This window comes from Acomys russatus, chromosome 10 (assembly GCF_903995435.1).
Source record: "Acomys russatus chromosome 10, mAcoRus1.1, whole genome shotgun sequence".
NCBI lineage: Eukaryota > Metazoa > Chordata > Mammalia > Rodentia > Muridae > Acomys > Acomys russatus.
Genome location: NC_067146.1, coordinates 52,774,981 through 52,802,560, shown reverse-complemented (window position 1 = coordinate 52,802,560; position 27,580 = coordinate 52,774,981). Strand labels below are relative to the sequence as shown.

The window sequence follows — 27,580 nt, the reverse complement described above, 5'->3', positions numbered from 1 at the left end:
CGGCGGACCCCGGGTAGGGGGCATGAGGTCGGTAGGGAAGGGCAAGGAGCTCACAAGGAGACAGGACAAACCTGAGCGGGAGGCACGAGGCAGCGTGGTGAAGCCCAGGAAAAGATGGCTAAGCCTTTGTTAAACCAATCACAGCGGTGGGTGGGAGGCATGAATGTTCCCCTCGGCAGTGGGGTAACGGAAAAAGAGCCGGAAGGCGGACTGGGAGGCCTGGCTGGGACTCTAGCTCGGCCAGCTAACCCTCTGTGTCGCCTTGGGCAAACAGCCTTCCGGCCTCCGGTTCATTAGCTGTTGAATCAAAGGGGGTCAGGGAAGTTAGGCCACGAATCCAGAGATCCCTCCAAGCTGATACAAAAACTCTAGGGTTTGGGAGGGAGGGAGGCTTCAAGGGGTGAGCATGTGCCCAGGGGAAGGTCTGAGGAGAGCCCCCTCTGGGCTCAGAGGTATGTCTTGGAAGATGCTGTGGGTCCCATGAGGAACCTCTAGGAGCCCTGTGTGTCTAAGTGTGAGAGAGACTGCATCCTCTTGACCTGGGGCTGCCTGCCCTCCTGCTCGGGAGCTCGGCGCAGCCCTGCCTGTGCAGTGTTGGCAGCTGGGCAGGAAGGAGGACGGGGCACGTACCGTGAAGATGTTGGACCGCCGCTTGGACTGCTTGCGGATGGGCGTGGGGGTGGAGGAGGCAGCGATGGTCTCGATGCGCAGCTCCCGCTGGCTGATGCTGGGGGTGGAGGGGACTGAGGACGAGTAGTCGCTGAAGGCGCTGCTGCCGCCATTCGTGGCCTAAGAATAGAGAGGGCTGCTGAGAGGGACCCTGGGGGGAGGGGAGCGGCATAGAGCACTAGAGGCAGCAGAGGAGCCACTGGCTCCTAAAGGTGGTATTATGAGGAGCTGGCATGTCCTGGAGGCCAACAGAATCCAACTGTCACCAGGAGGAACTCTGCATCTTTGTCCTGGGGCTCTGGAAGGGACTGGATGGGGATGCTTCTGTGCCAACCTGAGAGCTAAATCAGGGGCACAAGTGAACATTACAAAACATTACAAAACCAGGGGCATAGCCGGCAAGTGAGCAAACAGTGGCATCATGGTCTGCAGGTGGGTCAGGGGCAGAAGGCTGGGAACAAATGGGTTCCATGAGCTGGGGCTGGGCTCAGGGTGCTGGACAGTCTGAGATCTGCTTTGACAAAGTGTAGGGCATAGAAGGCATCAGCAACAGCCTGAGGTGTAGTGCAGAGCAGAGCAAAGGCTGCTGGGCACAATGAGCTGCAGATGGGAAATGGAAAAGAAGAAAGAGAAAGCAGGGGGGAAAAAAAGCTTATAGGATGGAAAACAGTACACAGAAGTGTTTTCCCAGGACCAGAGAGATGGTGCATGGAAATCAGGCCTCGCTAGAGTGCCAGGCCCCATCTCTAACACTAAACTGGCCAAGGGACTGCAATGCACCCTGCTCTCTTCAGCCTCTCAAGATCAGGCCCACCGCAAAGGGGCCTGTTGGTAGAGGTGGATGTACCACTGTCTGCCGCCTCCCGCCCCCCACCGTCCTCCTCTTTTCAGGGAGGGACAGTGTAAGGATCCTTGTACCTTCCCACAACTCCTAAGAGGAAGAGTCCTGGCACTGTAGCCAAGCTGTCATTTGAAAGCTTAGTGGTTGACTCGGCTTGCAGCAAAGGGCAGTGAAGCAGAGCAGGAAGGGTGTGCAGCTATGGAACCAAGCACTGGGCCACATGTCAAGGGTCAAAAAACTAACCCAGGAATAGGTAGGCCCAGATAGACAAGGTATCGACAAGTGGTATGATGGAACATGCAATGGCAGGGACTGGCTCAGAATCTGCATACTCCAAATGGGAGCTGAAGGCAAGCACCCTCATGAGGCCGTGCTCCCCTTCTAACATAAAGAGATTGCCACTGGGCAGAGAGCCAGCCTGGGTGCTTAGCTGGCTTAGAGATGTGAGCGACTCCCTCCTCTCTGGGAAGAAGGCACTGCATCTGCAACCAAGTGGAAGTGTTTGTCCATTAGAGAAGAAGGGGCAGGCAGGGGTGAGCACACCAGAAAGAACTTTCTTTTCTCTCCGTGCCTGCTAAGTAAGGCGTTCTTTCCTAAGCAGTAGCTCAGAAGACCATGGAATGGAGTTCACAAGAACACATGTTTTGATGTCTTAGCTAGAGCAGTTGAGAGGGAAGACAGTGGAGTGAATGGGATAGAAACTGGGATGAGGAAAAGGCCAGACCAAGGGCAACCATGCAGGGTAAACAGACCTGGAGCCACAGCAAGGCTAGGAGGCGAGAGATGAGCAAGGGTGAGGATGAGCCGAGATGCTGGGACGGACGGACGGGGACGCACGCGCGCGCGCGCGCGCGCGCGCGCGCACACACACACACACACACACACACACACACACACACACACACACGACCAGGGAGGACAGGCAGGCAACCGCACCTGATTAATGTGTACAGCTGGGATGGAGGCAGCAGACACGGCCGAGTGGCTGGGTGAGTTGGGCAGGGACTTGCAGGGCCCGATAGCCAGCTGCTGCTTCTTCCGCAAGGCTACCACTTTCTGGGCCACTGCAGGGAATAGCAAAGTCAATTTTACTTGCTGGAGAAAGAGGTTGAAAGCCCAGCTTGGCAGCTCCCAGGATACACAGAGCACCAAGTGCGTGCCTCAGAGCCACCCTACACCCAGCTCTGGGGTCCTGAGTTACCATCCTGGAAGACTCGTTCCACATTGAGCCCATAGGTTGCGCACGTTTCGTAATAGGTGCAGCGCTTCAGGTCTGTGGACAGCTTGCGGGCCCTGCTGTCGTCAATGACCCGGGGATTGGCCGCACTGATGGCATCTGGTGGAAGACGGAAGCACTCAGCTGGCTGAGAGCAATGGAGGGCTACGCACTGGTGGGCCGGCAGAGGCCCAAGTAGGCTGCACAGAGCACGGAGAACTCAGGTGCCCGGACATTGTTTTCACTCTATTATTGCCTCTTTTAAGTGAAAACAAACCAATGACTTCATGAGTCCTCACTCATGCACTGAAAATACATGTGGACAGAGCCCAGTGTTGCGGCATATGCCTATAATCCTAGATTTGGAAGGCTAAGACAAGAAAACTGCAAATTCGAGGTCAGCCTGGGCTACAGAGTGAGACACCTTGTTTCAGTAACAACAACAACAAAAACAACTGTGGACACAATAATCACAGAGATTTTGAGAATCATCCACAGAAAAGTAAATTAAAGACCGAGGGTTTAAGGCCCCATGGTAGTTAAGAGCCTGTCACTGCTGGGCAGGGAGTGGGAGCTGGGGTCTCAGGACCTGCTTATGAAGACTTTACTGGTCCACCACCATACCCCACCCAACACCATGCCCTGCCTCACCCTGTGTGCCCACCAGCACCATGGGCACCTCGCTGGCATTTCGGAAGCTGCAAAGGCGCAGGAAGTAGTTGTACACTGTCTGGAAGCTGATTTCGTCCTCCAGGCTGAACACAAACACCACCGCATCCACCCAGGCAGCAAACTGGGGGGATAAGCAAAGTCAGCACCCACTGGCCCTTGTGAAGTTGGACACTGGGCAGGCAAGTCAGCAGGCTCATCACCTGGAGCTCAGGGGGGCCTCCTTCATCCCGGATCAGCAGCAGGTAACTCTGGCCATCCACCACAATCTCCTTTTTAAACCGACCCCCTAGGACAGAGTAAAGGTCAGGACCAAATGTAGAGAAAGAAGAACATGGTGGTGTGTGTGTGTTTGTGCGCGCGCATGCGTAGACACATGGTGGAGGAAGAAGCAAGCTAGCCAGCCTCCAGGGCAGCCTCGCCTGTGATGCTCACCTTCAGGGGACTCTTCCTGGACGTAGGTCCCTGTCAGATACCGGTGCACCAAGGCTGACTTCCCACTAGACAGGTTCCCCACTATGCCCTGCAGAAGAGGAATGAGTAAAGCAGTTGTCAGAAGGCATGAGGAAAAAGTGAAGCTGGGCCTTAAGAGTAAGGAAGGACACATGCAGGTTGGAAAGTAGAGAGGCCCAGAAAAAGCCAGGGGGAAGGAGCAAGGCAACAGAGGAAAGAGGAGAAGCAGTACCCAGGCCCACAACCTAACGCCTGGCCCTCCCAGCCACAGGGCCTCTGGACCTCCCATGGGCCCACTCACCACTTTAAGCTCTGGCACCGAGCGGCTCAGGGTCCACTCCTGGCTGTTCACAAATGAGTCTGCAAAGACAGAGCCATTCCATCAGGGCCACGGTGGTGCGCGCACACACACCTGCCCTAACCTTTACAAATACCACCTCTAACACTCCTTTCAGTCAAGGCCAGACACTACTGTCCACCACAAGGCCTTGACCCTCCCCTCTAGCTCCTCCCCAGGGAACTGGGCAGGACTGCAGGCTGAGGCTCATCCTGCCTGTACTGGGCCTGTTGCCCCTGCTTGTTCTCTTCTTATGGTCCATAAGGGGCGTAGCTTCCACATGAGCTCACCTGGCCTGGTGCCTAGATGCCTCTCACACAGGTGAGAGGCTACCTCAGCAGGTCTCAGACCAGACCCAAAATGGGCAGGGCCCTGGCAAGGGGGACCAGTCTCCTTCCTGCGAGTAGGAACAGCTCACCCTTAGCAGGGTGGGGCCACCTACCACATTCCTGAGTCAGAGCGAAGAGGGAGGAGCCTCACCTGGCCCTGTTCTGTAAAGGCAGGTCCAATGAGGCACATCCAGCGTGCCCTGCTAGGCCTTCACCCCAGCACCTCTGCAGGAGACCAGCCTCAGAACCACTGGCCCCCTAGACTCAAAATTCCTATGAAGGGAAGCCTCCCGCTACTAGGTGCCCCAGACCTGACAGCCAGCACTCATCTCCTACACCCCAGCAAGTTCTAGATGGCCTGGCCTTTGTCTGGGCAGTACTTGCTGTCCTGCCCAGCTCCCACTCACTGGCCCGGCCCACAGATGCTTCACAACATTATCTCACTGAAGTCCACAATCAGTCCCTGACCTCAGCTGCTGGAGATGTCAGTCCCCAGCTAGGAACTCTCTAGTCCATTCGAGAGCCTTTTCCCTAAGCAACCAGTATAGAAAGAGGATGACAATGGAACCCAGGCCCTTCAGGTCTCTTAGGATGCCATGCCAGGATGCTATGGGCAGAGCCACTGACTGGAACTCTCACAACTGCTATCTCCTCTGGGCAATTCCACGGACCCTAGACATACCGACTGGCCAAAGAAGGCACTTGGACCAGACCCAGCTATTGCAGGCAATGCCCACCCACCCGCCTCTATCAGGTAGGTTCCTACTGTTTCTCACACAAACTTTACTGCCAGACTCCAACCAGAGGCCACTATGGCGCACAGCGATCCCCCCTTACCGCTCAGCCCACCCAGGAGTCCTGGGGTCCCGGCTGCCCGGCGGCTCCACAGCGGCGCCGCGGGCGCGGGCTCCCTCCGGCGGAAGCGGCTGGTGAGCAGCTTCCAGAGGCTAGCTGCGGCGCGGGGGCGGCCGGGCTCCGGTGGCGAGCACGGGGCGTCAGCGCCCAGCAGGTCTCGGCGGCTGGGGAAAGTACCCAGGGAGCTAGCGTCGCCGTCGCTGCGGGTGCGCGCACGAGGTGGCCGGGCAAGCAGCCCCGACTCTGAGCGCCGGATCTCCTGGCCGCGGCGCAGACGGAAGCTAAAGCTCTTCCTGAGCGCAGACAGGCCCCTCCGGGGACTCTCACCGCCGCGCCCGCCGCCACTACGGAACACCTGCCAGCGCTGGCTACTCCACAGCGACGCGCCCCGCAGGAAGCCCGAGCTCCCGGTGCGGCCAAGCCCCGCTCCCGGCGCCTCCGTCGCCGCCAGCTCTAGACGGTTCACCTCCAGGAACGTCATGCTGGTGGGCCGCGGTCTAGACGCCCGAGCCCCAGGACCGCGGCTGCGCCGGGTAGGCGCGGGGCTGAGCTCAGGGCTGGGCGGCGGCGAGCCCGGCCGTTCCGAGGGCGCAGGGCCCCGACGGCCGTGGCGCGGGCGCAGGAGGCCGAGCAGCAGGCCGCGCGCGCCGGAGGGCGCAGACCCCGGAGTCCCGGAGCACACGCTCCGTGGGCGCGCAGGCTGTTCGCGTGCGGCGCACAAGGCGGCCTGCAGGGCGGCGGCGGTCCGGTCGGCCGGGGAGCTGTGCAGGTCCAGCGAGTCGCAGACGCTGAGGGCGCGGCGGCAGACGGCGGGCCGCTCCCCGCTGCAGCTCTCCCCCGGCGGCCAGCCCCGCTCCATGCTCAGGGCCCACAGGCAAAGGCCAGGCCCATGGCGAGGGACGCGGGGCTGGGCCCGGGCCGGGGCCGCGGCCGGGGCGCACGGACCTCCGGCCTCTGGGCACCTTGGTGCGGGCCGATAAAGTCCCTTAACAATTCCACCTAGAGCCTGCAAGCCCAGACCTGGAAGGGCCTGGAGCCAGCCTAACCAGGAGAGGCGGCAAGTCTGGCCTGGAACACCCAGGAACGGCAGGGCAGCCAGCCTGCTGGGGCAGCCCCTGGGAACCCTCAGAAAACAGGAAATTCCAGCCAGGGCTCCTCCTAAGACTGGGCAGGTAGGTGAGGAGTGTCATTAAGAGCAGGCCAAATAAATAACAGTCCAAAAGCACGAGGCACTTTTGTAGAAAAGTGAACCATTCTCTTTTTCTCTAAAGAGGATGGACCAAGACCAAGGGCTCCAGGGACAGTCCGATTCGTTGGAAGCCCAAACTCTGAGCTAGGAGACAGGCAATCTTATGCCATCTCTGAGGTTCAGCCTTCTGTCTGTAAACTGGAAATTCTAATGAAGTGACCCTATCTGGTTTTGGCTTTGATGTTCTTTTTGTTTTGTTTTGTTTTTCGAGACAAGGTTTCTCTGTGTAGCCTTGGGCTGTCCTGGAACTCCCTGTGTAGACCAGGCTCACTCGGAGATCCATGTGCCTCCCAACGCATGCGCTGGGCTGGCTCTGATGTTCTTAAGGCTAAGAGGTACTTGAGGCTACAGTGGCTGCTGTTGATGACTGAGGCAGCCTTTTTCTTTCTAGATTATAAAACTCTGAAGACACTATTTTGCTTAGACTAGACCAGAGGGCAGCAGAAAACACAAAACCTCAGTGCCCAAGAGAGATTCCTGAACCCCCTGCTACCCAGTCAGGCCCTCACCTGCCTTAGCTGACACTGTAAATGAAAGCACCCCCAATTCCAGTGTCTTTTTGGCATCAGGTGTGTGGGCTGCACACAGTCCCCAGAAACTTCAAGTTCACCCCAGGATGGGGCAAGTGCTCCATGCTATGATGCACACTATCCATGTTACTCCTCTCCTGGCTTCCAGCAACCACTGGCACAGGAACAGATGGGAGGAGACCAGTTAGGGCAGCGCTTGAGTGACCCAGGAAACTGACCATCCTCCTAGGTTGCCTCCTCCTAGGCCCCTTCAGCCTCAGAATCCCGCCACAGTCCCTGTAAGAACTGGCAGATGAAAGAAAGCAGCACATTCCTGAGGGGCTGGGGTTAGGGGGAATGCCTGGGAAGGCAGAGCCTCGCCAATCAAGGTGCTCCTAGAAAGGAGAACTGGAAACTTTCAAGTCCTGGGCTGGATCTTGGGCGTATCTGCATCCTCCTGGGACTAGTTAATAAGAGTGGAGAGGGTGGTAGCTTCCCTGCCCCTAGCAGTAGATGTAATAGGTGGTTCCACAGAGCAGCCTTTCCCGGGATCCCAGGCAGGCCCAGAACAGTCACAACCCCAGAGCTCTTGACTCACAATTTCTTTTTTCTTTTTTTGGTTTTTCAAGACAGGGTTTCTCTGTGTAGCCTTGGCTGTCCTGGACTCACTTTGTAGACCACGCTGGCCTTGAACTCACCAAGATCCACCTGCCTCTGCCTCGCAAGTGCTGGGATAAAAGGCGTGCACCCGGCTAACGTAAGTAGGCCAGCCTTCCTGAGCCCTTCAGAAGGATGTAGTTTATTTTGACTTCCTGTGCTGACTGGTTTTGTCAACTTGACACAAACCTAGACATATTTGGAAAGAGGAAATCTTAAATGAGAGAAATATATCCTTAAGACTGCCAAGCTAAGCAGTGGTAGTGCACACCTTTAATCCCAGCACTCAGGAGGCAGAGGCAGGTGGGTCGCTGTGAGTTCAAGGCCAACCTGGTCTACAAAGTGAGTTCCAGGACAGTCAGGGCTACACAAGAGAAACCCTGTCTAGGAGGGGGCGGGAGAGAAAACTCCAAAGTTGGGACTGGAGAGATGGCTTAGCGGTTAAGAGCACTGCCTGCTCTTCCGAAGGACCCGGGTTCAATTCCCAGCACCCACATGGCAACTCACAACTGTCTGTAACTTCAAGATCTGACACCCTCACACCAATGTACATAGATTAAAGTTAAATAAAATATTAAAAAAAAAAAAAAAAAGAACACTGAATGCTCTTCCAGAGGACCCAGGTTCAACTCCTAGCACCCACATGACAGCTCACAACTATCGTACTCTCGAACAGACATAGGTGCAGGCAAAACACCAGTGCACGTAAGATAAAAGTAAATTTAAAAGACGAAGACTGCCCAGGCCTGTGGGGATACTGTCTTGTTGTCTTGACTCATGACTGATGTAGAAGAGCTCCGTGTACTGTGAGTGGTGCCACGCTGGGCAGCTGGTCCTGAGTGCTATGAGAAAGTGGACTGGCTGACAGAGGGGTCGCAGACACCACAGGAGCACAGCCCACAGAATAAACTAAGCAGGGATCATAGGGGCTCAGAGACTGACGTGACAAGCACAGACCCTGTATGGGTCTAAGCCAGGTCCTCTGCATGTACAACATTACTGTTGTGTAGCTTGGTGTTCTTGTGGGACTCTCAACAGTGGGAACGGGGAGTGTCTCTGACTTTTGCCTGCTCTTGAGACCCTTTTCTTCCTACTGGATTGCTGTGACCAGCCTCGACATGAGGGTTAGTGCCTCGTTATAACTTGTTATGGCTTGTTCTGTGGATATCCCTGGGAGGCCTGCTCTGTTTTTTGATCAGGGTGAGAGGGGAGATGAGGGGAGGAACTGGTAGAGATGTATGAGAAAATTAAGTTTGTTTGTTTTTTTAAGTGGGCTGAGCAAGCAGTAAGTAAACATCGTTCCTCCATATGCTGTACTGTAGTTCCTACCCAGACTTCCTTCACTGATGGACTGTGTTGTGTAAGCAAAGTAAGCCTTTTCCTTCCTTCCCAAGTCCTTTACGGTCAGGTCATGGCGTTTACTACAGCAATAGAAACCCTACCTGAGACACTCCCCCGCCTTTAGCTAGCCATCAAGCACAGGAACTGTTCTCCCACAGAATAAGACTGCCGTTACATCCCAGTGAGAATGCAAGCACAGGGCAGTAGTTACTTTAGCAGTGGGACAGGTTCTAGCCGTGTACACACCCGCACACACCTGCTCTAAGTGCTCGTGACCACCACAGCTCTGATCTACATAGCCATTACCTACAAAGAGCAGTGAGGTCGGCCTTGAAAGCTGTGTGCTGGAACTGTTCAACAGGATCAACCCCACAAACCAGCCCTCCCACAGCAGCTATTTCTTACGGCTCTCTTAAGTGCCAGGGTGTATCTGCTCTACAGAGGCTGGAAGTTTCTGAAGGATTAGTGATAAATCTCTCACAGACCCTGGTTGTGCATTCCAGACCACGGTGAGCAACTTCTTCCTTGGCCAGAGTGTACAGAAAGCAAGCACACCCCCTGTTCAGCCTGGGACTCAAGTCCCCTGCACAGGGGTGTCTAGGGACAGAGAAGTCCCTCAGCAGAAAGAGAAGGGCCCCATGGGCCGGGATGAGATGTGAGACACACTTGGGAAGAGAACATTGGCTCCTCGGCAGAAAGAAGCAGCTATGCCTAACTCCCACGGGCTCCCACCTGGTTTGCAATCACCTAGTGCTTGCTAATGATAAGCACCGAGACTTCCACAGCCACAAGAAACTGGTGGCTGCCACTCTACAAACAGAGGAAGGAACAGCTTTTGCCTAGACATCAAAGCTTGCATTCACCTTGCTTGCCAAGGAATGGATGGATGGGCATCCCTGTTCAACCTAGGACTCAAGAGCCTCTAAGACCAGCCAGGCTCTTGCTGGCCACAAGGTGGCAGCAGAGCATCTCCCTGCAGCAGCATGCTAGCATGGCAGGGCCCTAGGGCTGGCTCTTAAATCGTAAAAGGCATACAGTGCACCACCACACACAGTCCGTGGGACTGAAGTGTCTGAGAGGCTCTTCCCTCAACACAGGTATCCAGGTCAGATGTCAGGGAGTCAAGAAAAAGAATCCTTGGGTAGGGGACCCTGCCTTCTTAAAAACTGCAGTAACAACTCTGCGAGCAGTGGTAGCACACGCCTGTAATCCCAGCACTCAGGGAGGGGGAGGCAGGAAGATCTCTGTAAACTTAGGGCCAGTGTGATCCAGAAAAGCCAAGACTACACAGAGAAATTCTGTCCTGAAAAACAAACAAACAAGCTACATTAACAATTCACCTCGAGCAGGCGGTGGTGGCACACGCCTTTAATCCCAGCACTCGAGAGGCAGAGGCAGGTGGATAGCTATGAGTTCAAGGCCAACCTGGCCTACAAAGTTAGTCCAGGACAGCCAAGGATACACAGAGAAACCCTGTCTCAAAAAGCCAAAACCAAAACCAACCAACCAACCAAACAAACAAAAAAACCAACATAACAATTCACCTTGAAGTTCTACTTCCAAATTGTTCTGCCCAGGCAAATAGCAGAGATCTGCCCCTAGGTGCTCAAGCCAAAGAAGCCTGTTCCCACCACTTCCCAATGGGTCCCAGCCATTCTTGCACTTCCTCCAAAAAGGGGTTCCTTTGTCCGACAGCCCACCTATGCCACCATATCAACCTCCTAATGATCTCCTTACACTCATCTGCTGCCACACTGACATCTATATTCGTGCCCGTGGGGGTATTCATGACCTTTTAGACTATGACCTTGTCCCTGACAGCAAAGCCCTGCAGCCCACGACACTCTGAACTGCATCCCTGTCTTTGTGCCCCTGACTCTGCTTGATCTCACCTATCACCCCCACTTACCTCTACCTCACTATACAACCTCCACCTGTTGTTGGTCCTTTTGGTCACTCAGATCTCAGTGGAACTGTCCCTCCTGTGGAAGACCACAGGGTCTCAGTGATCCCTGCCAACATCACCTAGCTCTCCACTCTGAGGTGTGTTCCTCATGTGTGTCTGGCTTCCCAGCGGAGCCCACTAGAGTTTTAGCAACACGTGAGTTATGTACCAGGGCTCTCCTTAAGGAGCAGTCTGTTGACAGTACGTCACAATGGCACAATCCACACAAGCCCAAATTAGAAGAGCACAGCTGGGCTCAAACTCACCTCCCAGCACTGCAATGGATCAATGCTCACTGTCAACTTGGCAGGACCTAAAGTCACCCACAAGTCCAACTTCTGAGCACGTCTATGAGGAAGTTCCTAGGTTGGGTTAGCTCAGATGGTAAGGCATGCCCTCAATGTGAGTGCCACCTTTCTACACGCTGGGTCAGGCACCAGCAGTCACCTTGATTGCTGACTTGAGATGCAATGTGGCTGGCTGCCCCACATTGCTGCTGCCTGCTTTTCCCCACTAGGAGATGGACAGGAACACTCCAATGCCAACCAAGATAAACCTGAAGCTGCTTTCCCCCAGGCATTTGCAACACAAAAAGCAGCTAATATAGGCACCGACTAGCTGTGTGACCGCCTACACTCATCACAACCTTACTGAACTTCAGATTTGATATATAAAACAGAAAAAAACCCCACCTTCCCAGTTGAAACTGTACACAGAGCCAATGGTAAGATCCTGGGGCTGGTGGGGAGCAGCTGAGCATTGTAAGGGGCAGGACCTACTGGGTAAGAAAGGTCATGTAGACATGAGTGACTAACACCAGTGCTAGATGCCTAATAGGCTAGGTAGAATCTCAGCCCAAGGCCTGTAGTTTCACATCTGCCAGGGCAGCCAAGCCTAGGCTGGTCTCCTCTACCTTTGCTCTAGCCTTCCGAGCTGGGGGTTCTGGAGATTGGAGGCCCTACACCTAGATCTCAGCCAGAACATGTGAAAACAGCACTGTTGTACATGTACTTACTGAAGACGCTGAGGTCAGACTGGAGTGGAGCGGGCACCTGACCCTGGCCATGTCAAAAGAGGACATTTGGCCTAGCCACGCGAATGTAAATCTGTTCATGGGGGCTGGAGATGTAGTTCAGCTCTGATAAAGTATTTGTTTAGCATGCACACGGCCCTGGGATTGACCCCCAGCATAGCATAAAGCAGCCACTTGGAGCACCGTCACCCCAGTGCTCAGAAGGCAGAAGGGTCAGAAGTTCAAGATCATTCTCAGCCTCACAGTGAGTTAGGCCAGCCTGGGCCACGAGAGACCCTGTCTGTGAAAGCACACAGACACAGGGAGAAGATGGCCATCTGTACAGCAAGGAGAACCTGTGACAGATCTGCTCCTAGCACCATCAGAAGCAGTACGGCCCTGCTGGCACTTTCATCTCATCAGTTTTGTGTCCCTGAAATGAGACAATAAACTGCTATCTAGCTCATGGTAATTTGTTATAATTCTTTGCCCAAGGAAACTACAAAAGGACCCTATAGGAAAAAACTGTGCTGCCGTGGTTTTTAGGAGGTTCTCAGTGCCCTGCAGCCTGCCAGGATTTCAGGTCAGAAGCCACAGGCTAGTCTTCGGGAGGTGATAACTGTGATGCTCAGAGAAGGAAGTGTGCTGTCCAATACCATGGCTGTGTCAGGCCTCCAAATAAACACACACACACACACACACACGCATGCACGCATGCGCCACCACTGTCATCACCATCACCGGTTAAATGAGACCCATGACTTCTTAGAGCCAGCTGTGGCACCTCCAGATAGGGTAGGTGGGAACTTCTACCTGCACTTTTAAGTTCCTGGGAGTGCATACTTGTGTGCATGCATGCATGTGTTAATGGTCTCTTCCTTCAAAACTGAACAACACACAACAGCCAGGTGTGAGGCCTCAGAGTTGTAGTCCTAACACGGAGGATCCTAGGTTGATGTAAGACTGCCGTGAATCTGGAGCCAGGCAACTAGAGTGAAAGTGTCTTTTTAAAAAGGCAAACAAATGCCAGAGGCAGTGGCACAAGCTTGTAATCCCTGGATTTGGGGAGACAGAGGCTGGCAGATTTCTGTGAGTTCAAGGCCAACCTGTCCTGATCCAGGACAGCCAAAGCGACACAGAGAAACCTTGGAAAAAACAAAACAAGGCAAACAAACAAACAGAGCACTGAAGTTCCATGAATTAAAATTCTGCTTCACTTAGCTGAATGGGCTTATTTTTGAAACAGAGTAACAAGTCTCAGGCCAGCCAGGGCTATGTAATGAAGGACGGTTGGCAGGTGAAGGTAGAGCTTAGTTGGCAGAATTTTGTCTAGATAAGCAAAAGCCCAGGTGCAATCCCTAGGACCCCATAAACTCTCCATGGTAGATATACTTAAAATCATAACATTTGGGAGATGTCAAGGTCATCCCTACTACATAAATATTATGGGACTCATCCAATATCCCAGTCACCCATCAGCAGTGTTGCATGCACCCCTGCTACACAAGAGCGCATGCACATGTGCACGCATGTGTGAGCGCACCAGAATGTCCCAGTTCTGCTCTGTGGACAGGGCAGGCAGTAGCTCCTGTGTGCCTGGATGTGTGTGTGTGTGTGTGTGTGTGTGTGTGTGTGTGTGTGTGTGTGTGTGTTTGGTTGCTAGGAGAGCATCTTTTCATGGTGACTGACTACTTGAGTTTCATTTTCACCTCTCTCTCGCCCTATTCTTCGTCTCCTTTTCTCTTGGGTTTTTCAAACTTGTTTCTTAGCACCTTGCAGAAGCTCTCTGCAGAAGGGAGCACGCTAGCTGCTTAGCCGGTACACGTACATCGTGTGATGAGCGATGTAATTACACTGGTAGGCTTGCAATGGATTACAACACGTGAACACTACCACCAGCCATCCGCTAGACAAGAGCGATGTTTGTGTTTGTCCAGGGAAGGGAAGGGCATTCTGTCCACTGACACCCAGCAGGACTACAGACACAGGGAAGGACCATCAAGGCACACTAATGCCATGGAAGAAGGGCTGTATACACTTTATTTCCAGGATGTGGGGGTACCCCCTACAACCTTGCTTACTAACACAGGACAGGAGATGAGCTCTAGGCACGGAAACCTGGGTGCTACTATCCTACTGTCTCAAACGCTCTACTGATGATCAAGCAGTTTACATCATTAAACAACAACAACAACTTCTCCATACCTCAGTTTCCCTGTCTGCAAAGTGAAGTTGAAGTTGGAAAAATGATCCAAAAGGATGAGTGTATGGGGTACTATCTGGGCCACCACAAGTACCAGACCAACATCCCTCTCTCATTACTTTTCCACCTGAGATGGCAGAGCTGGTCTTGAAGGCCCAGCTCAGAATCCTGCATCTCCTCATCACTCACACCAAGAGCCTGTGACACTGCAGTACATACACAAAAAGTGCTAGAGTGAGGGGTGGCATGTTTGTGTGGTTTTAAAATACATTACAGCAGCAATTTGCACAATAAAAATCAATACTTCAGTAAAACTGTGTCTGGCTGTGCTTGTCAAAACAGCAGGCAGGTGCTGCAGCCTCCAGCAGCATCTGCATACACCCTGCCCCCAGGGCCACTAGGAAGCACCTACTCCCAGCCCTAATCCTGAATTGGCCTATTCCAGGCTTCCTATAAGGAAAAAGCCAGTCTTTCTTCCTACCTTACCCCAAACACCACCAAGGTCCTCAGCTTAACAAGGCCCATGGAATGTATCCATGTCAGCAGGGCTAAGACGCTGGGAAGGAGGGCTCCCAGCTCAAAGAAAGGAAGATGGCAACATATACCTGAGATGGCCATGCTGTCCTCAGGGCTATGAGGGCTCACCTACCCTTCCCTGGAGGGATGCCACGGCTTTACGGACCCTCTCTATCTGTTACTCATCCTTAGAGGGTCTTTGTGCGGCTCACTGTGTCCCCACACAGAAAGATGACCACCACTCTGTGAGCCTCCTCCTTTCTCACTGTCACCTGAATCCTCTGACCCTATCAATGAAGCTCCTAGCTTCTTACCCATCTCCACATGGCTAGGGACCAAACAAGTGCTCTGCTTCCTACAGGCTTTCCTCCCAGTACCACCTTGAGGCCTGGGGTGTCCTGACAGGAACATGAGCTCAAAAGCAGGGCTCTTGTGATTTTCAAGCCCCCTCTGCGCCCTTGAAGGGCACTCCTTTAGTACCACTCTTTTCCTTCACCATCTGGACCTACCTAAAATGGACCTCAGCTACTGGGCTAGTCAAAAACTAATGAATGGGTGTGGTGGCACGCCTTTAATCCCAGCACTCAGGAGGCAGGGGCAGGCAGATCTCTGTGAGTTCAAGGCCAGCCTGGTCTACATAGTGAGTTCCAGGATAGCCAGACCTCTGTAGAGACCCTGTCTCCAAAACAAACAAACAACAAAACACCCTCAACTTATGGATGCCTGTTATGGCACTCTTACTATGCCTGGCTGCTGTGACATGAGTCAGAAGAGCACATCGGCCACCATAAATGGCCCTCTCTGGCCCCAGCCCTTAGAGAAGAGTGCTGTATAGGCCCTTGACCTGGTTGCCTGGGAAACCCATGCTCACTGCCCTAGCAGCAGCTGGCCCAGGACAGCCATGACTAAAGAGCAGTCCTGACCCTTGATCTGGAAGGCCTCTCCTCAGCTGTGCCAGGAGCATGCTTTTCTAACCCAGGGAACCAGGGAGGCTCCTTGGAGGTTCAAGCACCCAGCATACCAGGCAGGTTAGGGAACCTGGAATGGCCTGGGCAGCTCTGCCACAGGCACAGGGCTAAGGCTCTATCAGGAAGTAGAGGTAAAGCATGTGACACATGGCAGGTAGGGATGGCAACAGCTGCTCCAGGTCATGGTAAAGAAGCCTATGCACTTGAGGAGAGAGGTGCTACAAGTGGGCAAAGTGAAGCTGGCTGGGTGGGAGGCTACCAGGAGGGAAAATGTGTGAGACCTGCAGTAAGCAAGACGTGCTAAGGCAATGTGTTAATTTGGGTCCAGGATGACATCTCCCCAAAACTGTTACACCGCTGAGAAGAACAGCTTCTTGGTTTGGTTGGTTTTTTGAGTCAGGTTTCTCTGTGTAACAGTGCTCTGACTGTCCTGGACTCACTGTGTACACCAGGCTGGCCTCGAGCTCACTGAGATCCTCCTGCCCCTGCCTCCCGAGTGCTGGGATTAAAGGCATACACCACCGTGCCTAGCTTGACTCATTTTCTTTTTTTTCTCAAGTTTTATCATTTATTTATTTTTATTTTATGTACATTGGTGTTCTGCGTACATGTATGGCCGTGTAAGGACATCAGACATCCTAGAACTGGAGTTATAGACAGTTGTGAACTGCCATGTGGGTACTGGGAATTGAACCCAGATTCTTTGGAAGCGCAGCCAGGGATTTTTTTGTTGTTGTTGTTTTTGTTTTTCGAGACAGGGTCTCTCTGCGTATCCTTGCCTGTCCTGGACTCACTTTGTAGACCCAGCTGGCATTGAACTCACATGACCCACCTGCCTCTGCCTCCTGAGTGCTGGGATTAAAGGTGTGTGCCACCACACCCGGCTGCAGCCATGGATCTTAACCACTGAGCCATTTCTCCAAGCCCCAATTAGAAAGGCTTTTAATTGATGGCCACTTCAGGTCAGAGTGATGGGCAAGGCAGGCCGCACCTGACTGGATGCACAGACTGAAGGTGGATCTGGGTGGATAATGGACACTGATGCTGAGCAGGGCCAGGTTCTAACCCAGTGTCCATGGAGAAAGCGTGCCATTGGGGGGAGGGGCTCTGAGATCATACAGTCTCTCTTTAGTACCCTGTTTCTGTGCTCTCAGCTTCCTGCTGCCATCCATGCTCCCCACCATGATGGACTCGGATTCTCTGGATAAGCCCAAATAACCTTTATCACCCGGAAGCTGCCTTGGGTGTGGTGTTCTATCATAGCAGTAGAAAAGTACTTTCTTGTACCATGAAAACCAGCCACAGGGTCCTGAGCACTGAGGACTAGAGATGTAGCCCATTAGACAGTATACTTGCTTAGCAGCACAGTCTTGGATTCAATCCCTAGCACCACATAAACAGGCATGGGGTGCACACGTGTGATCGCAGTCTTGGATTCAATCCCTAGCACCACATAAACAGGCATGGGGTGCACATGTGTGATCTCAGCACCTGGGAGGTAGAGGCAGGAGGAGATGACATCAAGGTCACCCTCAGAGGCCTCACTAGCAGTACTGGGTTAAAGAGGCTTCCATCGAGAGGCAAAGCCAGAAAAGCAAGTGCTGCAGGCACACGCAGAGCCCCGAGCTCCTGAGTCTGCACCTGCAGGGGAACCTTGTCCCACCCAGGCTCCCCCTGAACACCCTAAACTGCCCGGCAGCATGGGGAGCATTTACCCTGGGAATCTCATTTGGTCCTTATCTCTTGGCAACCTTGCTAAAACGAGTGATGCCCCCCCCGCCCCCCCGCCGCCCGCCTGTGTTGTCACAAAGGCCCTCCTGGCTCCTGCTTTTCCCCAGCTTCACCTGTTTCACTTAAGACTCACAACCTACGCTATGAACCAGATGCCAGTTACCCACATCGCTCAACAATGAATCCAACACAGAAAGGCTGCAGGAGCCACCCAAGGTCACATGGCTGCAAAGCAGAAGAGTAGCACACTCAGATGCATTCAGCCTGGTTCCAGAACACAGTCCTATTTACTTGTTCATTATTTTACAAGCATTTATTTATTTTGTGTACATGCATGCATGCACATGCAAGTCACAGCACACAGGTAAAGGTCAGAGGGCAGCTTGCAAAAGTTGGTTCTACCATGTAGTTCCTAGAGATTAAACTTGGGTTGTCAGGCTTGGCTGAGCCATCTCATGAACACGAGCGTGTGTGTGTGTGTGTGTGTGTGTGTGTGTGTGTGTGTGTGTGTGTGTGTGTGTGTGTGTGTGTGTGTCTCTCTCTCGCATGCGCACAGGTGTATCCTCCGGGGGTGGGGGAGGTCAACTTTAAGGAGTTGGCTTCTACTGTGGGTTCTAAGGATCGAACTCAGGTCCTTCAGGCCTGTGCAACAAGTGCTTTCAAACCCTGAGCCACCTCACCAGCCCTGGGACACGGCTCTTAAGCCCATGCCTTACCAGCTTTGACTACTTCTTCCAAAGTAGAAAGTTGAGAATAATCTTGGGAGCCAAGCGGCAGGGCTCCGAGTCACGGAAAGCAGACAAATCTTCAAACGTCTCCTCAGAATAAGGACTGTAGAGTACTCAGGGTGTTTCTGACAGGACTATCCTCCAACAAGAGGAACACTTGCTATACAGAACTGCTGTGCCTTTGAGGCATTACCAGACAAGAAGACCTGAGGGGTCTAGAGTCCCCTTCACCCTCCATCTTGGCTCCTAGTCTCAGGGGTGGGCTTTGATCGCACTCCTGAGTCGGGTTTGGATATACAAGCCACTGCAACATCAAATTAAAAAGCAAGAGACAGGGATATGGATGGTACCCCAAAGGTGCCAAGTAGGGGAGCTGGGGAGAAAAGTAGCAGGGGCTGGAAAGATGGCTCAGTAGTTAAAAGCACTGTCTGTTCTTCCGAAGGACCCAGGTGTGATTCCCAGGACCCACATGGCAGCTCTGTAATTCTAGTTCCAAGGGATCTGACACCCCTACACCAATGCACATAAAATAAAATTAAATAAATTTGAACAAAAGAAAAAGGAAAATAGCAGTGTCAAATGAAGCATCAGATACCATCATGGTCAGGAACTGGACCGCACATACATCAGGGACCCAGCTCTGTCAGGCCTACTTAGAGCACTGTGTGCCAAAGTGCTGACAAGAAAGCACAGTGCGGGGTGGAGGGACTAACTCCCAGAAAACAAAAACTAACCATTAAGAAAAATCAATACCAAGAGAGCTTAAACTTATTTTAAGCCTGAACAGATCCAGGAGTAACGAACCATAGGAACCTGCACAAGGAGCAGATTAAATCAAACGAGAATAAATGGTGTGTGTGTGTGTGTGTGTGTGTGTGTGAGAGAGAGAGAGAGAGAGAGAGAGAGAGAGAGAGAGAGAGAGAGAGAGAGAGAGAGATGCCAGAAACAGAAGCCAAGACTCTATTTAATAAGCAAGTATTCTATTCTCAGCCCAACAAACCTTTAATGACTCTTTCTACTAAAGCCAATCAAGTGGCAAACCAAGCTGTAATCACAGAAATATAGGTGGGAACAGGGAAAGCCCTTTCGTCTTTTTCTTTTTGGCTCTTTTCTCATCTGCCAGGGAAGTGGGCAGGGAAAAGGCTATCTCTACCCCTGGGAGTCAGACGGTGGCAGAAGTCCTAAAAATGTGCACACTCTGTATCTCACCATCTTTATCTGGGAAATCGTCCAAAGGAAATGATCAGACAAATGTACAGCTAGGTAATAAACAGTGTGCCCTCACCATAAATAGGATTCGGCACAGCCTTCTGGATAAGACTACCATCAACACACGGGCTGGCTACAGACCAGACACTAGCCTAACTCATGGATGGTCCTGCTGTCCTCAGCACACCAAGACTAAGACACGTCAAGTGTGTAAACTGAGGCACAGAAGCTCTCCTTCATCCCACAGGCTCTATTCCATTGGTAAGCTCCCTGTGGGCTCTAAGGTGAGACATCTTAGAGGCCATGAGAGAGAAGGCTCCATACTGAGCATGGAGTCCTCCCTGGTCCCCTACTTGGCAGCTGGAACCCCTGTCCCGAGAGCCAAGCCTGAGATGGTTCCAAATGCTGTAATGCACAGTTGTTGGGTGCACACAACTTAACTACGGCAGGACCACGGAGTGGAGCGCCTAAACTGTCTTAGCCAGGCAGAACAGAGGCGGGACAAGAACCTAGGCTCCTCACTTCCTGCCCAGGGCATGCTGATGAACAAACTGGCTTAAGTATCTTGCCGTTAAGTATCTGAGCCTCTGGCTCCTCTTCTCCCACTGCAGCATCTGCCACAAAACAGAACAAAAGCCACGAACAGGAGTTGGGGTGAGGGGTACTAGAGAGATGCTCAGTGGTTCAAAACACTCGTTGCTTTGGCAGAGGACTGGGGTTCATAGCTGTCCTAACTCCAGCCCCTCTGGCACCAGGTATGCACACATTGTGCACATTTATACATGCAGGCAAACCATTCATCATGCATGTGAAAAAGTATTTTTTTAAGTGTAAAGTCAACATAATGTCGCACACCTATAATCCCACTGGGAAGGAAAAGCAGGAGAAGCAGCAGTTCAAGGTCATCCTCGATCACATAGCAAGCTCCGGGCCAGCTGGGACCACAGTGAGTCCCAAAGGGCCTGAAGTCACTCCCTGGCACCACACAGAGAAGCTGAGCGTGGGACCATGGGCCAGGAAGCACAGCACTAGGGAGTGACACAGGCAGCAGAAGCCCTGGTAATCGCTGAGTCAGTGACAGACCTTGACTCAAAAAATGTCAGAGAACCCCTGAGGAAGACACGCAGTGCTGACGTCCTTCCTTCATGAGTACACAAACGCATGCATGCATGCAGGCCACAAAACCAAACAAACAAACAAACAAACAAAAAAAAAAAAACCCCTGTCCTTGTTCTAAGAACCAGCAGTACAAAAACCCACCAAAAAGCCGGAGGGAAAAGAGCCTAAGAGATGCTCCTGACAGCCACTTCCAGGTAGGAAGGCAGAACAAGTCATGGCTAAACTTCCTGTTTTATGTGAGCTATAACACACACATACTTATTTTCAGCACATCACCATGTATTATTAAAACAAGATTTTTAAAGCCAGGTGTGGTGGCACACACCTGTGTTGCCAGTACTAGGGAGGCAGAGGCAGGTGGATCTCTGTGGAGTTCAAGGCCAGCCTGGTCTACAAAGTGAGTCCAGGACAGCCAAGGCTACACAGAGAAACCCTGTCTTGAAAAACCAAAATCAAACAAACCAAGATTGTTTAAAAAAAAAAAAAAAGATTTACGTGTCTGTAATTTATCTGTGTGCTAGATAGTTCTCCTGAGCAACCTAAAGTCACTTGAACATCAGGAACCTCAACTGATAAAATGTCCCATCAGAGTGGCCTGGGGGCAAGCATGTGGCACCTTTTCTTGATTCATCAATCAACCGGGCATGGCCCTGGGAGGTGTAAGAAAGGCAGCTGAAGCCTTGGCGGTAGCGATGGCAGCACACACCTTTGATCCCATCACTCAGGAGGCAGAGGCAGGCGGATCTCTATGAGTTCAAGGCCAGTCAGGTCCACAGAGCAAATTCCAGGACAGCCAAGGCTGCACAGAGATACCCTGTCATGAAAACACAAGCAAGAAAGGAAAAATCGTAGGAAAGGAAGCTGACGGTAAGCCCGCAGGGCAAGCCTGTAAACAGCATTTGTCTTTCCCCAGCCACTGCTTCTGTTCCTGCTTCCCGATTCCTGCCTTTAGTACCTGCTCTGACCTCCCTTCCAGACGGGATATAGGCTGAACGATGAAATAAACCCTCCCCTCCCCAAGTTGCTTTTGGTTAGGGTGTTTGTCACAGCAACAAACACCCAACTGAAACAACCTGCATGTGTATGTGTGCCACGCGTATGTCTGAGGCCTGCAAGGGTATCGGATCCCCTGGAACTATAGTTACAGATGGTTGTGAACTGCACTGCAGACACTGGAAACTAAGCCAGGTCCTCTACAAGAGCACTAAGTGGTCTTAACTACTGAGCCATTTCTTCAGCCCTTCAAATTAGGTTTATTATTTATTCACTTTCAAATAGGGCCCCACTATAAAGGTTTGGCTGGCTGAACTCCCTACACACACCAAGCTGGCCTCAAAGGCACATTAAATCCACCTGCCTCCAACTGTTGAAATTAAAAGTGCCACTATGGTGGCTCAAATGAGATTTAAAAAAATATTTTTTTATTATTTTTATGTACATTAGAGTGTTGTCTACATACATTTCTGTGTGAAGGCATCAGATCACCTGGGACTATAGTTACAGACAGTCCTGAGCTGCCATGTGGGGTGCTGGGAATTGAACCTGGGTCCTCTGGAAGAACAGCCAATGCTCTTAACTGCTGAGCCATCTCTCCAGCCCTCAAATGAGATTTTTTTTTTTTTTTTTTTTTGGAGAAAAGGTTTCTCTGTATAACCTTGGCTGTCCTGGACTCACTTTGTAGACCAGACTGGCCTCGAACTCACAGTGATCCACCTGCCTCTGCCTCCCAAACACTGGGATTAAAAGCATGCGCCATCACACCTGCCTCCCGAGTGCTGGGATTAACAATGTGTACCACCACTACGTCCAGCCCATTTCTTTATTTTTTTAAAGAGGAGAGAAAAAGAACATAAAGTTGAGTGGGTACGAGGTGGGGAGGGCCTGGGAGAAATTGGAGAAGCAGGTAAAACATAATCAAAATATACTGTATGAAAAAAAATTTGTGGGAGAGGGGGTGCTGGAGAGATGGCTCAGAGGTTAAGTGCACTGGCTGCTCTTCCAGAGTCCTGAGTTCAATTCCCAGCAACCACATGGTGGCTCACAACCATCTATAATGTGATCTGGTGCCTTCTTCTGGCGTGCAGGTGTACATGCAGGCAGACCACTGTATACATAATAATAAATAAATAGATCTTTAAAAAAAAAAAAAGAAAAAAAGAAAAAGGTTTTTTTTTTTCCAATTCAAGAAAATACCCTTCCACAGGGTCTGCCCATTTCACCTATCTGTCCCTTATGAACACAGAGTTTAGCCACAGAGGCCCAAACTGCTATATGCCCTGAATACCACCACATACATGTTTTCAGAAACATTCCAAACACAGTCCTGTCTCCTATGGGTGGGAAACCTTCCCAATCACCATGCCCAGCTCACACTTGAGGAGAGATGTGAGACAGCAGGAGGGATGACAGCAGGTGGTACTGCTTCCCTGATGAGGGAGGTGCGGAAAATTGTGCACCCTGGAGCCCGTGGAATGAGGGCGGTTTTCCTGAGGTCAGAGTCTGAAAGCCTGGCCTCCACTTGGCCTCCCAGCTTTGCCCTGGTTTCAGAAAACCCAGCTTCATTGCTACCACTCCCAGTGCACTCTGATACCTCTTGCCTGCTGAGCCATCCCTCGAGGGCAGCTGGGCCCAGCCCTTATGGTCTCTCTTCTCCCCTTCTTCGCTTTGTTCTCCTGTGTTCTGAGGTCCCAGATGCAACTGGGCCACCTAGCAGGAGTTAAAGAGATGGAATGGGAACAAACACACTTTGCTGCCTACCAGCACCCCACATAGGCATCCTCTTTTTCAGAATCCCTAGAACCCTTGTGTGCCAAGTCCTCCATAAGCAGCCGTGCCCCCAATAAGCCCTCTCCACTAAAATAGCTAACTGTAGGAGTCACAGAGTGATAGATGTGGGTTGCAGCCCATTCCTGACCTACAAGCTGGGGCCGCTGAGTAAAGCTTGGCCACTACGCAGGACAGCAGATCCTGTGGTGAGAATCCTGGCCAGAGTGCAGACTGCTCTGAACAGTCGGCAAAGCTCGGCGCCCAGGAGCATGCTTCCCTGTCTTTTCCTTACAGCAGGGATATGGTTAGGGAAACTCCGGAACAATGGGAAAATAACAGCCAAAGCTGGCCAGGCAGAGACCGCGGCTAGAACCCTCTTCCTGCTGCTCCCTCTGGGCTTTCCCAGTGCACCTGGCCCCCTCTCGGTCTAGCAGAGGCGTGAACCAAACAGGAAGAAGCCTGTATCTCTTCCTTCCAGTTGCTTTGGGATATCACTTAACCCATAGCCTGGGTAGGAAGGCAGGGACAGTGGGGACTGCGTGAGTGAGGCTGAGAAGGATCCAGCGAGATGGCAGGGATGCTCAAAGGAGCTTCTCCTTCTCTTAAGAAATACAAACCCCAGAGAAAAACAAAGAGGCGCCTGCACATACAATAATAGCCACATGGCATGCACACACAGGCACTGTCCACTTCCAGGCCTAGAGCCCAAACCGGAAACGGAGCTGAGCTGCAGGCCCCCGCCGCTGTCCCATCCCCCACAGACACACACCTTCCTCATGGAGGAGCTCCTTCTCCAGTGGCCAGGAGACTCACTTTTCCCTGGGAGGGAGAGCAGGCTAACTGCAAGCCTGTGTCCTATCAGGCTGGGTTCGCATTGGTCTCCCCCTTCTCTGAGCCTTCATTTCTCGCTGGTGAGGCCTGCTGACCCCTGGTTCTAAATAGTTCTGGCAGTCACCTTCTGATAAGACAAGCCCTTCACTGAAGATTAACAGAAGCAAGGTGAAAAGTCAGCCCTTTGTACAAAAAAGCTCAGTGCTTTGAACACAGGCTCTTGGCAGCTCTGTGTTTATGTAATAGCCTAAGTCTGCTGGGTTTAGGGGGTTCAGTCTAAACAGAAAGAGCAAGATATACCCAAGATGCTACTATCTCCCTACTCTGGGCAAGGTAGGGACAGTGCCTTATAGAACACATCAATATGGTTAAGCAGATGGGAGAAGTCTCCTGCAGGAAGCATACAAGGCTGAACACTGGAGAAGGAGGCTGGCTGGTTGGGTTTGAGCTTTTCTTTTTTTAAAGCCTGCCTACAGCAGAAAAGCTGGGTTGAGAAAAGTGGGAAAGCCAATGGGGTAGGGGTAAAAAAAAAACGGGGGGGGGGGGGGGCGAAGGATGGAATCCCAGGAAAGGCCTAGAAGGGGAAGGTGGAAGAAGGAGCTTGGAGGCTCTCCCAGACAGAAAGGTAGCAGGGACAGGGCAGGGACACCAGAACCAAGGGTGGTATACGGCAAGCAGCTAGGTCAGTCTGGTGACAAGTATCATCAGGTCTCAGGATTGCATGATGGTGAGGAAAAAAAGCTTCTAGACTAAGCAGATGGAATGGTGGGGAGCTTCCACGCCACAAAGGGGAAGTTGCTTGGGGCCGGGCTCTAGAAGGGAAACGTCACCTATCATGTTAAGACAGAGATGGAAACCAAGCCAAGTACCTCCAGGGACCATGGCTCCCACAGAAGATGCCCAGTCAGGTGTGGGAGCAGGGATGACTTGGGTCACTAACAACACTAATAAACAGGAAGTAGATGTGGAGCCCAGCTGGCTCCATCTGTCTTCTCCTAACTCTGAAAGTCTGAGACAGCTGATCCCCCACCTCTGTGTGTGTGTGTGTGTGTGTGTGTGTGTCTGTCTGTCCGTCTGTCTCACTGGTGGCTGTCCAGTAAGTTGCTTCATCCTCCCAAAAATGCAGGAGAAATCATCTCGAGAGTTGAGGGTGCCTGCAGGAGGTAGGTCACTCCACACTCCCTCCAGAAATAGGCAAGCTCAGGGAACAGTCATTTCTGACCTCACCCTCTCTGAATCTAAGGGGGGAAAAAAAAACAAACAAAAAAACGGAATGTCTTCTGAAAAAAACATTTTTTATCTCTAAATTCATTTCTCCTGAAGACCCTGAGCTCACACAAATACCACCTCCCAATCTCCAGCCACTGCAGTGATCCAGGACATTTACTCAAATTCATGTTAATGAGTTTTTTCTGTCACCTAATTAGTTCACAGTGAACTCTACCTTGGGAGGAAAGAGAAGAAACCAGGCTGGGAAAAGATCAAAAGGAAAGTCAGCTGGGAACGTTACAACAAAGGGGCCTAGATCTAAAGGGGGGGGGGGGAGTTGACAACTCACAAAAGATCACAGAAGAGTCATCAGCTATGGGTACCTCAAAAACCAAAACAGGGCTGTTCAAGTCCACTCCAAAGTCTCAGACAAGAGGAAGAGGGGAACAGGATCTAAACTGTAGGGCCCAAATAAGGGGCATGCCCTATCGAACTCCATGTCAGCAGCAACTAGCCTTGGCTCTCCCTGCACTGCCACTAAGGCAGAACCCACCACCTGCTGGTGGGCGGCCCCCTTCAAGCAGAGTTGGAAGAGGAAGCAGATGGACCAGGGCGAGGCCCATCTGTCCAAGCTTGCTAGAAGGTCAACACTGCCACCGGGGTGCCTGTTGCTACTGCCAGGCGGCCTCCACTACACCAGAGGTCGTAGGGCTTCCTGTCAGCAGTGTGTCCCCAATTAATGTGCCCTTCAGCGGCCACAGTTCAGGGCCCAAGTGCCCACAAGAAGGAGCATTGCTGGGGGCAGCGCATGGCCTAGGGGTTACAGTCCCCCTATAGATGCAGGCCCGACCTCCCTGGAGGTCAGTCAGCATCCGGCAGCCCGATGTATGACTCGTGCTAAGTAGGCATGACCGTCCTGGGTCGGGGTGGGGGTGGGGGCTAAAGGACACAGCGCTCAGAGGGGCCATCCGGAGTCTCCCACGCGGCCACAGCTGCCCAGCCCTGCGCCAGGCCAGGCCGGAGCCCGCCTGGCCGCAGAAGCGTGGGGGTGGGTGTGCGTCGGAAGATTGAGCGGCGGGGAGCGCCACCCTCCGAAGCCTGCGGGAGAGGCCCAGGAAGGCTGCCATCCACTAACCCGAGGCTCTGATCCTCCACCCCTACTACCAGGCTGGGCCAGGGCAACATCCAAGATTACACTCAAGCATCGGCACCACCTTCACGCCCCACTAAGGTCTTCCCTTGAGCCCACCAGGCTGGATCTTGTGTGGCCAGATGTGGCCCAGGCCCTCCGGTCCTTGGCGACTCAGCGCATCAGTCCTTGGAGCTACAACTACCTTCACCTCCCGATTCACGAAGAGGGGGGAAAAAAAACCGTGCCCAATGGCACAGGATCGACACCCCTCCCCCGCCGCCCCTGAAAAGAAAAGTGTTCCTGTAAGAGACATGGAAAAACCTGGACCAGGGCTCTGCAGCACGCATTAGCAAACCGCGAACCTCAGCTCCCTAAGACCCCTGAGCGACAGAGAGGGGCCGGGCCGGGGCTGTAGAGAACCTCCCCAACCCCGCGTCCATCGCTGCAAAGGCCACCGCGCCCCAGCTCCCGCAGCCCCCGGCTCCGCTCACCCTCGATGGAGATGACGTGCTCCCGGATCTGGTTCTGCAGTGCCAAATCCTCGATTCGTTCGATCAAGTCGTAGATGGCGTAGATGTTGGGGTGTACCGACTCGAAGCGCTGGATCTCGGCCCGGATAGCGGCCGAGTTGGAGAGCGCGAACTGCTGGGGGGGCCCGCCGGCCAGCTGCTGCGAGGGGCCGCCACCCCCGGCTCCCGGCCCCGCACCGCCGAACTGCCCGCCGCCCCCCGCGCCGCCGCCGCCACCGCCCCCCGGAGCCGCCAGGCTCTGCTGCTGCTGAGGACTCTGGCCCCCGCCCGCCTGGAAGTTCATGGCTCCGGAGGCGCGGGGCCCGAAGCGGGCCCAGCCAGGGCCCGGGGCGGCGCGGCGGCGAGCAGGCGCGCGGGGCTGGCGGGACCCAAACTAGGAAGCGCGCGGCGGCACTGGGCTAGCGCATGAGGCTCGGAGCCCAGGCCAGAAGGCGCGGCCGCGCGCGCTGGGGCCGCCGCCCGGCGTTTCGCGGCGCAGAGATGCTGGCGCCTCCGAGAAGCCTCCAGCGGCAACAACAACGGGACCGGGAGCGCGCGGCCCGGGCCCTCCCCCCGC

General features: G+C 53.0%; 1 protein-coding gene across 8 annotated transcripts in view; it reads right to left on the bottom strand.

The window, feature by feature from the left end:
• Agap3 (ArfGAP with GTPase domain, ankyrin repeat and PH domain 3) overlaps nucleotides 1–27,371 on the bottom strand; it is a 49,401-nt gene extending 22,030 nt beyond the window's left edge. For 2 of the 8 annotated variants that reach the window (XM_051152167.1, XM_051152172.1), the window contains exons 1-8: nucleotides 26,986–27,368; nucleotides 4,150–4,208; nucleotides 3,831–3,918; nucleotides 3,599–3,684; nucleotides 3,378–3,519; nucleotides 2,712–2,846; nucleotides 2,447–2,574; nucleotides 631–789 (exon numbers count right to left, since the gene is read on the bottom strand). In XM_051152167.1, coding sequence (XP_051008124.1) covers nucleotides 631–789; nucleotides 2,447–2,574; nucleotides 2,712–2,846; nucleotides 3,378–3,519; nucleotides 3,599–3,684; nucleotides 3,831–3,918; nucleotides 4,150–4,208; nucleotides 26,986–27,307 — 1,119 coding nt within the window. In that variant the 5' untranslated portion in view covers nucleotides 27,308–27,368. Of the gene's footprint in view, nucleotides 1–71; nucleotides 298–630; nucleotides 790–2,446; nucleotides 2,575–2,711; nucleotides 2,847–3,377; nucleotides 3,520–3,598; nucleotides 3,685–3,830; nucleotides 3,919–4,149; nucleotides 4,209–5,351; nucleotides 6,244–26,985 lie in introns of those variants that run through there. The other 6 variants (XM_051152170.1, XM_051152171.1, XM_051152164.1 and 3 more) reach the window with 5 other exon arrangements.
• Nucleotides 27,372–27,580: the final 209 nt, after the last annotated feature.